Below are 13,981 nucleotides of genomic sequence, written 5' to 3'. Positions count from 1 at the left end.
ATCATGGCTGATTTATTATGCCTCATAACTCCATTCTCTTGCCTTCTCCCCATAATCTTTGATGCACTTACTAATCGAGAACCCATCACCCTCCCCTTTAAATATATCCAATGACTTGGCCTCCACAGTCGTCTGTGGCAGTGAATTCCACAGGTTCACCAAGTTCAAGTTCATGTTTGTTATCATTCAACCATACACATGTATACTGTCAAATGAAGTAACATTCTTCTGGACCAAGGTACATATAACTCACACGCATAACACATAAAGTAATATTACCACTAGTAAATTAACAAATAATAAGGTGCCTTTATGACACAAGTTAAAAAGTAAACCGTATAGCACTACTGGCTCTTCATGCATTGTGAGACCTGAGTGGTGGCAGGGAGTTCAGTAGTCTCACGGCCTGGGGAAAGTTGCTGCTTCCCATCCTAACAATTCTTCTCCTAATGCTACAGTGTCTCCTGCCTGATGGTAGTGGGTCAAAGGCATTGTTGAATGGATGGGAGGGATCATTAACAATGTTAAGGACCCTGTGTACACAGTGCTCCCAATAAATATCCTTAATGGGTAGAGGAGAGACCCCGATGGTCTTCTCAACAGTCCTTAAAATTATTTTATAAGGACTTGTAGTCAGATGTGGTCATCACTGTTCTAAAGGGATGTCCCTCTCTTCTGAAACTCTGCCCTTTGGTCCTCTGCTCCCCCACCACAGGAAAATTCCTCTCCACATCCACTCTTTCTAGGCCTTTCAATATTCAATGGGTTTCAATGAGATTCCCCCTTCATTCTTCTAGCCTCTACTGAGTACAAGCCAAGAGCTATCAACCACTCCTCATATGTCAACCCTTTCATTCCCGGTCCATTCTCATGAACCTCCTAAGGATCCTTTACAATACCAGCACATCTTTTCTTACATGAGGGGCCAAAAGCTGCTCACAATACTCCAATTGCAGTCTGTCAAATGCCTTGTATATCCTCAGCATCACTTCCTGCTCTTATATTCTAGTTTTCTTAAATGAATGCTAACATTGCATTTGCCCTCCTTACCACCAATTCAGCCTGCAAATTAACCTTTAGGGAATCCTGCACAAGGACCCCCAAGCCCTCTTGCACCTCTGAATTTTGGATTTTCTCTCTGTTTAGAAAACAGTTTGTGCCTTTATTCCTTCTTCCAAAGTGCATGACTATAATTCCCTACTCTATATTCGATCTGCCACTTTTTTGTCCATTCTCCCAATTTGTCTAAGTCCTCTGTAGACTCCTTGGTTCCTCAACAGTACCTGCCCCTCTACCTGTCTTTGTATCATCTGCAAACTTGGCTACAAAGCCATCATTCCTTCATCTAAATCATTGACATACAACATAAGCTGTCCCGATTCCACCCCATGTGGAACACCATTAGGCATTTGCGGCCGACCAGAATAGGCTCCTTTGTTCCCACTCTTTGCTTCCTGTCAGTCAGCCAATCATCTATCCATGCTAGTATCTTTCCTGCAATAGCATAGGCTCTTATAGAGTCGTAGAGAAGTAAAGCACAGAAACAGGCCCTTCAGCCCATCTAGTCCATGCCAAAACCTTTTAACCTGCTTACTTCCATTGATCTGCACAGAGACCATAGCCCTCCATACCCCTACCATCCATGTACCTATCCAAACTTAGATTAAACATTAAAATCGAGCTCACATGGACTACTTGTGCTGGCAGCTCAATCCACACTCTCATGACCCTCTGAGTGAAGAAACTTCCCCTTGTGTTCCCCTTAAACTTCACTTTTCACCTTAACCCATGTCCTCTGGTTTCAAGTCCCACACAACCTCAGTAAAAAAGCCTGCTTGTATTTACATTATCTATACCTCCCTCCAAAAGTTTAAATATATTTTGTTAAGCAGCCTCGTGTGCAGCAATTTGTCAAAGAGCTTCTGAAAATCCAAGCAAACAACATCATATCCAGCCTGTTATTTCCTCAGAGAATTTCAACAGATTTGTCAGGTAAGATTTTCCCTTAAGGAAACCATGCTGACTTTGGCCTATTTTATCATGTGCCTCCAAGTACCCCAAAACCTTATCCTTAATAATAGACTCCAACGTCTTCCCAACCACTGAAGTCAGGCCAACTGGCCTTTAATTTCCTTTCTTTTGCCTCTCTTCCTTCTTGAAGAGTGGAGTGGAATTTGCAATTTTGGAGTCCTTCAGAATAATTCCAGAATCTAGTGATTCTTGAAAGATCATTACTAATGCCTCCACAATCTCAGAACACTGGAGTTTAGTCCATCTGGTCCAGGTGACTTATCTACCTTAAGACCTTTCAGCTTCCCAAGCACCTTCTCCTTAGTAATAGAAATTTCACTCACTTCAGCCCCTAAGTTTTTGACATGCTTCACAGTGAAGGATGACGCAAAATACCTATTTCATTGTCCCCATTACTACCTTTTTAGCATCATTTTCTGGCAGTCCAATATCCTCTGTTGCCTCCCTTTCTACATATCTGGGAAAAAAAACTTTTGGTGTCCTCTTGAATATTATTGGCCAGGTTATCTTGCTATTTTGTTTTTCTCTCATTATGGCTTTTTTAGCTGCCTTCAGTTGGTTCTTAAAAGCTTCCCAATCCTCTAAACGCCCACCAATTTTTGTTATATTATATGCTCTCCTTTTTGCTTTTATGCTGTCTTTGACTTCCCTTGTCAGCTACGGTTGCCTCACCCTCCCTTTAGAATACTACTTCATCTTTGGGATGTGCCTTCTAAATTGCCCCCATAACTGTCTGCTCCCATTGCATATCCTCTTCAGAACCTTGTTGATCTTCTGGGCCTAAGCCATATGTACTATCTAATGCCTTTGCTTCTATATTTATCAAACAAAGGATCCAAGTGCTTTTTAGCAGCTTCTTATCTTCTCCACTCACCCTCTATCTGTGCAGAACTTTGAACCAATGCCTAATTTAAACTTGTTTATTTGGCTTCTATTTTTTTCTGCCCCCCACTTTCCATTTGGAGTTCATCTGGGCCATGTCAGTACATTCACCATGCTTTCTGCGCAAAGCTATGCTCCTCCTGACTCTTCCACTTTTCCCAGCTCTGTGTCAACTTTGAAACTGCTCCATAGCTGATCATTGATATGTACAGTGGCATGCAAAAGTCTGGACACCCCTGGTCAACATTTCTGTTACTGTGAATCGTTAAGTGAGTAGAAGATGAACTGATCTCCAAAAGTCATGAAGTTAAAGATGAAACATTCTTTTCAACATTTTAAGCAAGATTAGTGTATTATTTTTGTTTTGTACAATTTTAGAGTGGGGAAAAAAGGAAAGGAGCACCATGCAAAAGTTTGGGCACCCCAAGAGATTTGAGCTCTCAGATCTTAATTAGCCTGTTAGGGCTATGGCTTGTTCACAATCATCGTTAGGAAAGGCCAGTTGATGCAAATTTCAAAGCTTTATAAATACCCTGACTCCTCAAACCTTGTCCCAACAATCAGCAGCCATGGGCTTCTCTAAGCAGCTGCCTAGCACTCTGAAAATTAAAATAAATGATGCCCACATAACAGGAGAAAGCTATAAGAAAATAGCAAAGCATTTTCAGGTAGTCGTTTCCTCAATTCATTAAGAAATGGCAGTTAACAGGAACAGTGGAGGTCAAGTTGAGGTCTGGAAGACCAAGAAAACCTTCCAAGAGAACTGCTCATAGGATTGCTAGAAAGGCAAATCAAAAGCCCCGTTTGACAGCAAAAAACCTTCAGGAAGATTTAGCAGACTCTTCATGGAAGAGTCATCAGAAAAAAACCCTTTCCTGCATCCTCACCACAAAATTCAGCATCAGAAGTTTGCAAAGGAACATCTAAACAAGCCTGGTGCATTTTGGAAACAAGTCCTGTGGACTGATGAAGTTAGAATAGAACTTTTTGGCCGCAATGAGCAAAGGTATGTTTGGAGAAAAAAGTGTGCAGAATTTCATGAAAAGAAACTGTTAAGCACAGGGGTGGATCGATCATGCTTTGGGCTTGTGTTGCAGCCAGTTGCACGGGGAACATTTCACTGGTAGAGGGAAGAATGAATTCAATTAAATACCAGCAAGCTCTGGAAACAAACATCACACCATCTAAAAATAGCTGAAGATGAAAAGAGGCTGGCTTCTACAACAGGATAATGATCCTAAGTCAGTCAGTCAGTGGGCGCCGTCCCAAATCCAGGGTTGGCGGCTGTGCACCTCCATCTCCTTCGATCTTGCACTCTTTTTCTGGCCTCAGCATAACTCAACCCAGTCCATTGCCTCACATTATCGTACCAAGTGGTTCGCTGCCTTCCTCTTTCCCTCTTTCCTTCTATCATCCCTTCCAGTAACAATTTCTGCAGTCCACCACATCTTAACAAGTGCCCAGGCATATTCCAGCTTCCTTTTCTGCACATTCTTCAGCAACTCCTTTTCTCTCCTCGCTCTCTTCAACACTTCCATATTGCTGACCTTCATCACCCATCTAATTTTCTGCATTCTCCTTAATCACCACATTTCAAACGCCTCCAGTCGTCGTCGTGCTTCTTTGCATGATATGACTCCATACAACAGACTGCTCCAGATGTAGCATTTCCAAATTCTACAACGCAGCCCAAAGTCCAACCTCTTGCCACACAGCAAGTCACTCAGGCTCCAGAATATTGATCTTGCAATCTCAATTCTTTGTCTACTTTCTGTTTCACATGTCCCATCTTCTGTGACCATCTGTCCCAAGTACACAAACTTTTTGACTTGCTCTATGCCTACGCCGTTGATTTTGATACTGATTTTGGGGACGACTTTCCTCCGTGATGCTATCATCATCTTCATCTTTGCAGCATTTATTTTCATTCCAAATCATCATCTTCAGTATTTATCTTATCTATTATCTGAGTAACTCATCCTCAGTCTCGGCTAACAACACTGAATCATCTGCATACCTCAAGTTGTTCACCGTCAAAGTTCTTTTCCTGACGGTGAACAACTTGAGGTATACAAATGATCCTAAATACACCTCAAAATCCACAATGGACTACCTCAAGAGGCACAAGCTGAAGGGTTTGCCATGGCCCTCACAGTCCCCCGACCTAAACATCATCGAAAATTTGTGGATAGACCTCAAGAGCAGCGCATGCAAGACGGCCCAAGAATCTCTCAGAACTAAAAGCCTTTTGCAAGGAAGAACAGGAGAAAATCCCCCAAACAAGAATTGAAGGAGCATTAACTGGCTACAAAAAGTGTTTACAAGCTGTGATACTTGTCAAAGGGGGTGTTACTGACCATGCAGAGTGCCCAAACATTTGCTTCGGGCCCTTTTGCTTTTTTGTTATTTTGAAACTGTAAAAGATGGAAATAAAAAAGGTAATCTTGCTTAAAATGCTAAAGAAATATGTCATCTTTAACTTTATGCCTTCTGGAAATCAGGTCATCTTTTACTCGTTTAGCTATTCACAGTAAAAGAAATTTTGACTGGGGTGCCCAAACTGTATCAAAATGAAGTGATCCAGGGAAACAGCCTGAAGCATTGACAGTTTATTCCTTTCCATTGATGCTGCCTGAGCTCTATTATTTTGTGTATGTCGCAATGGATTTCCAGCATCTACGAAGTGTCTTGTATTAGCAATCCTGGACAACAGCACAGTAAACTCTCACCTTGCTGAAAAATAATTATTGCTGCTGTGTTCTCTGCTTTTGGTCTCCTAGGAATTTCTTATTTCTCTTTCATCTTGCTTATTAAACACTGCACCTCCCATATCATTGAGAAATTGAAACAAGAAATGAATAGAATGTCTGGGTTTTTACTGAACACAACAAACCTTTAACAAGCCACTAATGTATAAGGCTGAAGCAAGTCAAACCTATGTTGTGTCCACAATGTAATTCTATATATAAATTATCCTCTGTTGTAAGTATGTGGTGATGATGAAGATTTGAGGCAGAATTGCAAATGGTACTCGTATCAATAACAGAGTAGTGTGTATGGTTTTGATCACCCTGATATAGGACAGATGTTCTTAAACGAGAAAGAGTGCAGAAAAGATTTACCTGGATATTGCCTGGACTTTGAGGCCTGAGTTACAAGGAGAGGTTATACAGACTAGGACTTTATTCCTAGAACATAGTGATTTAAGCAATGACCTGATTGAGATATATAAGGTTCTCCAACCTCATTGTGGCAGCAGAGGAGGCTATGAATAGGCACGTTGGAAAGGAAAGTGGAATCTGACTTGGGTTGATGCATCTTGCTCAGGTAGTGGAAATCAGGCAATACTTGATTTCTTAATTTTTTTATTTGCCTTATTTACAGGTCAAAGAATGGCTGTGCCTGAACTGCCAGATGCAAAGAGCCCTTGGCATGGACATAACATCAGCAACTGCCTCCAAGCCACAGCCTGTGCCATCCAAACAGGGGACTCCTGCCTCAGCCCCACAAGTGGCCAAACAGGGGCTAGCTCAGCAGACAGCACAGAAAGATCCTACACAAAGACCTGAACAAGCTAAGCCATTATCACAACCCGGAGCCAGGAAACAGCCACTGCTCACCAAGCAGAAATCCATAGCTGCCTCCCCACCACAGAAGCCCAAGCAACAACCACATGAGCAGCAACCGTCACAGCAAGTGGTCCAGAAACGAAAACCAGTTAAACAGTCATCGCAGGATGTTTCCACCACTCAGGCTCCAGAGACCCAGCAAGCTTCACCAGGTGCCCAGCAGAAAGGCTCCAAGCAGACCAGAACTGTGGAACAAACAACAGTTCAACAGCCTGCGGGGAAACAGAAAGATTCGGATCCGAAAGTGCAGCCACAGCTGTTGAAGACGAAGGGAGGTTCTGCTCCAGAACCGGAGGCTGTCCAAAAAGAGCGCATTGTTGAAGCAAGCCAGGCACAGAAGCCAGCACAAGTCGCCAAAGCTCCACAGGAAAAGCAGACTGCTGGGGCTGCTCCTGAACCCCTCAAAAAGCCCCCTTTGAAAACAGAATCAAAAACCACTCAACCAAAAGAAGATCAAGGAAAACCAAGTCAGAGGCCACCAGCTGGGAAGCCGCTTTCTTCACAAGCTCTGCCAGAGGCTCAAAGGACTCAGAAACCTCCAGAGCAGTCAAGGCGTTTCAGCCTGAACCTGGGGGGCTCAGCCCAGCCACCACCGTTCCAGCCAACAACTCCTCAAGAAAGTGTTACTGGAAGACTCTTCGGCTTTGGGGCATCCCTCTTCAGCCAGGCCTCCACTTTGATATCAGCAGCGCCGCCGCCGCAGGACCAGCATAAGCCTGGTCCCAAGCAGCAGCCCGCACCGCCAACCCCTGCCGTGAGCGGCACACCACAGAGAAGTCTTAAACCAGACACCGGGAAAAGAGAAATAAAACCTCAGGCAGCAGAAAAGTCAGAGCAGAAGGCAGCCGGGACAGCTCAAGGCGCCAAGGAGGCTGGACCTGCGAAGAAGGATGCAGCAGTAAAGCAAACTGCTGAAGCGCCTGCCAAGGGACTCAAAGCAATGGAGCCTAAAATGGGCACTCCATCTGAGAGTACTTGCCCTCTTTGTAAAACTGTCCTGAACGTTGGTTCCAGCACTGCTCCCAACTACAATACATGCACAGAATGCAAGGCGATTGTGTGCAACCTCTGTGGATTTAATCCAATGCCACATCTAACAGAGGTAGGAAAGAATCCCAATCTTTAACATTATTTATTGTTATGTTTGCAAGTTAAGAAACTGCAGATAGCAGTTCTTTTCATCGTTGAGCAATGAACGATGTAAACCTTTCTTGTAGTAAGTGGCTTTGAAGTTGCAGTCCACCTTTGTACCATTTTCTCTTGTGCAGTTTTACAGGAAGGAGGAACCTTCAAACATGAAAATATATTTGGAGGGGTGTAAACTGCCAATATTTTGTGCCGAGACCCTTCATCAAGAAGGGTCTCAGCCCAAAACATCGACTGTTTATTCCCCTCCATGGACGCTGCTGATCTGCTGAGTTCCTCTGGCATTTTGTATGTATGCAAGATTTCCAACGTTTGGTGAATATCTTTTCCCTGGCGGTTATTTTTGTTGTCCAATTCATCCGTTGATTGCATCAAAGCAGGTGGAATCTGGGGTAGGATGTCACTCCCATTAAAGAAGGGCAATTGTACGTTTGCAATAACACAAATTGCTAATTTATGAACAGTTCAGAAAGAAATTACAGATGTTAGTAGCAGTTTGTGTTGTACCTCTGGCTATCTATAAATTGCCAGTCATAGAAACTGAAATTCTGTGGTGAGTACATTATACTTGTTTTCCATATATGTTGCATTCTGAAGTCATTATTTTTGGGTTTTTTGGTGTGAGGAGTGGTGTGGTTAACTGGCTTCTGGACAACAATGTCTGCAAGTATTGAATGAAGTGTATGTTTATTCTCATTATGCCTTGTATTAAACTCATCACTGCATGATCTAAACACATTATCATCTCTCGAAGTATTTGTAACTTCTGTGCTTTGCAACATTTGAAGCAATGAATCCTGAATTAATGTTACTGATGGAGTATTGTATGTGAATGGTTTTTTTTGTATGTGATGATCTGTGATTTAATGAAATGCCTTCCGTAAGGAGGTCAGTCCAAAGATGATCTGTGCTGACGTTACGCAGCTGATAGGTTGCAATGCCACCATCTGTTTGCATCTTGCATTAACGGCTTATTGTTTTTATTAATACAAATCAGACAGTGATGATAAAATTATCAGTTATTAATAATAATAACAGTTCCTAGTGATTCAGCAGCAGATTGTTTTGTAACAGCCAGAGGTTTGCATTTACTGAGCAGGGAAGCAAATCAGAATTTGCTTTTAGAAATGCTTATTTTACAGATTATAACTTCATCTGATTAAGGAATTGTAAGGCAAATGAGTACAGTCTTAATCTTAATCAAGTATTTAGTATTTTGGGACTGAACGGAGTGAGATTAACCCCTTGGGTGGGAGGAGAGACGAATCACTTCACTTAAACCACTCACTCTGTGACAGGAACAAAGCAGTAGTTTTCTACACAGGGTGCATTTGGGTAACAAGCTCAGTACGTGCCATAGGATCATAGAGCAGTGCAGGATGGCAACAAGCCCATCAGTCCAACTGGTCCGTGCTGACCACAGCATCCTCCCTGCTAGTCCTAGTTGTACGTGTTTAGCTCTTCAAACTCCTCCCCTCCATGTACCTATCCAAGTGCCTCTTAAATCTTGTCATTGTACCCGCCTTGACCACCTCCTCCGGCAGCTGAAGTTACTTGTTGAGTCTCTTTGAAATCTCTCCTCTCTTGTTTTGGACTCCCCAACCCTGGGGAAAAGACAGTGACCATTTATCTTCTATACTCCTCCTGATTTTATAAACTTCTATGAGATCACCCCTTATTCTCCTGCACTTCAGGGGGTAAAGATAGAGTTTGGCCAACTTCTCCATGTAACTCAAGCCCTCTAGTCTAGGTAGTATCTTCCTAAATCTCTTCTATACCCTTTCCAGCTTGACAGTGTCTTTCCTATAACAGGGTGACCAAGACTCTACACAATATGGTGGAAGAAATTACAACACAGAGAATACTGTCTTCAGTTTTGGAAGGGATACTGTTACTCTCTCTTCAGGGAACAATGCTCTTTGTTGATGATTATAGTCTACCTATCTAAGACCTCTGCACTGCCCCCCTCCTACAAGAAATATAGGAGAGTCTAAGACCAGAGGACACAGCCTCAGAATAGAGGGGTGGCCTTTTTGAATGGAAATGAGGAGTAATGTCTTTAGCCAGAGAGAGAGGCAGCTGTGGAGGCCAAGTCTTTATGTATATTTAAGGCAGAGGTTGATAGATTCTTGATTGGTTGGGGCATGAAGGGATGCAGGGAGAAGGCAGGAGATTGGGGCTGAGAGGAAAATTGGATCAGCCATGATGAAATGGCAGAGAAGACTTGATGGGCCAAATGGCCTAATTCTGCTCCTGTATCTTATGGTCTTAACAGGAACATTCGCCTGATTCATTTAAAACCATCAATGGAACTGAGCTGCTTTAATGAAATGTAAACTTGTTCAGGCCTACATGAAAGCAACCATGTAATGATTCTCTGCTTGCTGAGAATCCTTCAAACACACCAGTGTACCAACTGATATGGGAACACAAGACTTGATCAAATTGTAGCTAAAAGCCCATCTTACCTAGAAGAGTACAACACAGAAACAGGTGATGGGCTGGTGAAAAGAGGGGTGAGAGGGTGACCAGAATGGTAAATGGAATCAGAGGGAAGGGGAGAGAGTGAGCAATTATTGGAGCTCAGAGAAATCGATCTTCATACCATCAGTCTGGAGGCTATCCAGAAGGAATACGAGGTGTTGGTCCTCCATCCTGAGTTTAGGCTCATCGTGACAATAGAGGAGGCCATGGACAGACATGATGCTTTGCTGCATGCTTGAGTGCTCGGTGGAGGGCGCCGATGCTTTTTTTTTTGCCGGTGGGGGAGGGTGGAGCTGGGGGGGGGGGGGGGACTTTGGGGTTCTACCATTTAACTGTCATTCATTCTGTGGGGCACTCCTCTGTTTTCGTGGATGGTTGCGAAGGAAAAGAATTTCAGAATGTATATTGTATACATTTCTCTGACATTAAATGTACCTTTGAAACCTTTGATGTCAGAATGGGAATGGAGGTTGAATTAAAATGTGTAGCTAGTGGACTTCTAGCTGACGAGTGTTTTCTTATTCTAGGTTGTTGATGGTATAAATTATCGAGCCTTGTAGGAGTCCTGTATGGGAAAACAAATTCCAAATGCAGGAATATCCTAGACAGAGGGGGGCACCTGGAAGTATTATAAATGGGGATTTGGAGTGCATGTCCACAGAACACTGAATGTAGCAGCACAGGTAGAGTCATAGAGTTATACAGAAGTACAGCACAAAAACAGGCCCTTTAGCCCATCTAATCCATGCCAAAACCATTTAAACTGCCTACTCCTGATGACTTGTACTGGGACCTTAGACCTCCATATCCCCACTACCATGTACCTATCCAAACTTCTCTTAAATATTGAAATTGAGCTTGCATGGATTACTTGTGCTGGCAGCTCATTCCACACCCTCACAACCCTCTGGGTGAAGAGGTTTCCCCTAATGTTCCCCTTAAAGTCCCTACCTTTCACACTTAATTCATGCCCTCTGGTTGTCATCCCACCCAACCTCAGTGCATAAGGCCTGTTTGCACTTACCCTATCTATACCCCTCATAATTTTGTACACCTCTATCAAATCTCCTCTCAATCTTCTGCATTCTAAAGAATACAGTCCTAACCTATTCGATGTCTCCTCGTAACTTGCATCCTCCAGTCCCAGCAACATTCGTGTAAATTTTCCTCTGTACTCTTTCAACCTTGTTTACACCTTTCCTGGAGGTGGGTGATCAGAACTGCACACAATTCTCCAAAGTAGGCCTCACCAACGTCTTATACAACTTAAACATAACATCCCATCTCCTGTGCTCAATACATTGGCTTTCATGGGGAAATCAATCTGCCAAGAGCTTTGTTTATTATCCTATCTACCTGTGAAGACACTTCTAATGAATTATGGACCTACACTCCCAGATCCCTTTGTTCTACCGCACTCCTCAGTGCCCCATCATTCACTGTGTAAGAGCTATCCTGGTTGGTCCCACCAAAGTGCAAAACTTCAAACTTGTCTGCATTAAGTTCTATCTGCCATTTTTCAGCCCATTTTTCCAGCTGATGCAGATCCATCTGCAAGCCATGATAGCCTTCCTCACTGTCCCTCAATCTTGGTGTCATCTGCAAATTTGCTGATCCAGTTAACCACATTATCATTCAGATCATTGATATAGATGACAAACAAAAATGGACACAGCATTGATCTCTGTTCCACACCACTAATTACTGGCCTCCAGTCAGAGAGGCAACCATCAACTACCACTCTTTGTCTTCTCCCACAAAGTCAATATCGAACCCAATTTACTACCTCATCCTGAATACTGAGCGACTGAACCTTCCTGACCACCCTCCCATACGGTACCTTGTCAAGTGCCTTCCTAAAGTCCATGTAAACAATATCCACTGCCTTGCCTTCATCCACTTTCCTGGTAACATTCGACAAAGTCTATAAGATTGGTTAGACGTGGCCTACCACACACGAAGTCATACTGACTATGCTTAATCAGTCCATATCTATCCAAATACTTATATATCCAATCATAAAGAGGAAATCTACAGATGCTGTAAATCCAAGCAACACACAAAAACTGCTGGAGGAACCCAGACCTGCTGAAGGGTCTCCACCCGAAACATCGATGATACTCTTTTCCAGCAGTTTGAGAGTGTTACTTATATATCTGGTCCCTTAGAACACCTTTCAATAACTTTTCCACAACTGATGTCAGACTCACTGGCCTATAATTTCCTGATTTATGTTTACAGCCTTGCTTAAACAGCAGATCAACATTGTCTCCCCTCCAATCCTCTGGTACCACCACTGTTGCTAAAAATGATTTGTATATCTCAGCAATTCCACACTTGCCTCCTGTAGAGTCTGAGGAAACACCTTGTGAGGCCCTGTGGACTTATCCATCCTGATCTGCCTCAGGGTAGCAAACACCTCCTCCTCTGTAATCTATACAGGGTTCATGAAGTTGATACCGCCTGCTATAGACTCTGTGTCCGTTCCCTGAGTAAATACAGATGGAAAGAATTAATTTAATATCTCCCTCATCTGATTTGGCTCCACACATGGTTTAAATGTGATACCGTGTCTCATTCCCTAATAGCAAATCCTGTATTACATGCTCTCTCATTGGGACTTCTATGTATAGATGAAGCAAACTTTCCTGAACACATTTGACAGACTATTCCATCTAGGCCTTTTACAATATGGGATTCCCAGTCATTAAAATCATCTACTATAACAATCTTATGCTTCTTGCAATAGTCTGCGATCTCTTTACAAATCTGTTCCTCTAAGCCCCTTGGACAGTTGGGTGGCCTGTAATATAGCCCCATTGGGAGGGGGGAAGGAGGGAGAGAATGTCGACTCAGACCATGAGAGGCCTGCGTTGGGCATTTTCATGCCCTACAAGGCGCAGATTGGAAGTCTGTGTGGGGCGCCACTCCTCGCACAGGCACTAGAGCAATGTGTGATTAAGTGCTTTGCTCAAGGACACAAACACGCTGCCACAGCTGAGGCTCGAACTAGTGACCTTGAGATCACTAGACAAACGCCCTAACCACTTGGCCACATGCCCACACATAGCCCCGTTAATGTATTTATACCTTTCGTAATTCTCAATTCCACCCATTATGCCTCACTGGTAGAGTTCTCCAAACCGTATTGACAGAGCATGCTGTGACGTTTTCCCTGGCTAGTAACACCAACCTTCCTCCTTTAATCTGTCCCTCTCTGTCATGTCTAAAACAATGGAACCCCACAATACTGAGCTGCCAGTCCTGCCCCTCCTGAAACCAAGCCTCATTAATGGCTACAACATTATAATTCCAGGTGTTGATCCATGCCCTGAGCTCGTCCGCCTTTTCTACGATACTTCTTGCATTGAAATATATGCAGCTTGGGTCACTAGTTGCACCATGATCAACCTTTTGATTCCTGACTTTCTCTGAGGTCTTATCAACATCTGTCCCCTCTAACTGTTCTGGCACTCTGGCACTCATCCCCCGCAACTCTTGTTTAAACCTTCCCGTAAAGCATTAGCAAACCTTTCCACTAGGATATTAGTCCCCCTCCAGTTCAGGTGCAAACTGTCCCTTCTGTACAGGTCCCACCTTCCCTGGAAGAGAGCCCAATGATCCAAAAACCTTACATCTCCCTCCTATACCTACTCCTCAACCACATAATAAACTGTATAATCTTCCTATTTCTGGCCTCACTGGCTCGTGGGATGGGTAGCAATCCTGAGGTCACAACTTTGGAGGTCCTGCACTTTAACTTGGCGGCTAACTCCCTGAACTCACTTTGCAAACCTCATCACTCGTCC

At 43.3% G+C, this 13,981-nt stretch overlaps 1 protein-coding gene across 1 annotated transcript in view; it reads left to right on the top strand.

Moving 5' to 3' along the window:
* The window catches only part of pcloa (piccolo presynaptic cytomatrix protein a), a 383,977-nt gene that overhangs the window by 18,036 nt on the left and 351,960 nt on the right, over nt 1–13,981 (top strand). The window contains exon 3 of the mRNA XM_072241857.1: nt 6,298–7,644. Within this exon, the coding sequence (XP_072097958.1) occupies nt 6,298–7,644 (1,347 nt within the window). The remainder of the gene's footprint in view (nt 1–6,297; nt 7,645–13,981) is intronic.

The sequence above is a fragment of the Mobula birostris genome, chromosome 23 (genome assembly GCF_030028105.1).
Source record: "Mobula birostris isolate sMobBir1 chromosome 23, sMobBir1.hap1, whole genome shotgun sequence".
Lineage (NCBI taxonomy): Eukaryota > Metazoa > Chordata > Chondrichthyes > Myliobatiformes > Myliobatidae > Mobula > Mobula birostris.
Note: the sequence above shows the minus strand (reverse complement) of the source record. Positions and strands in the feature narration are given on the sequence as shown.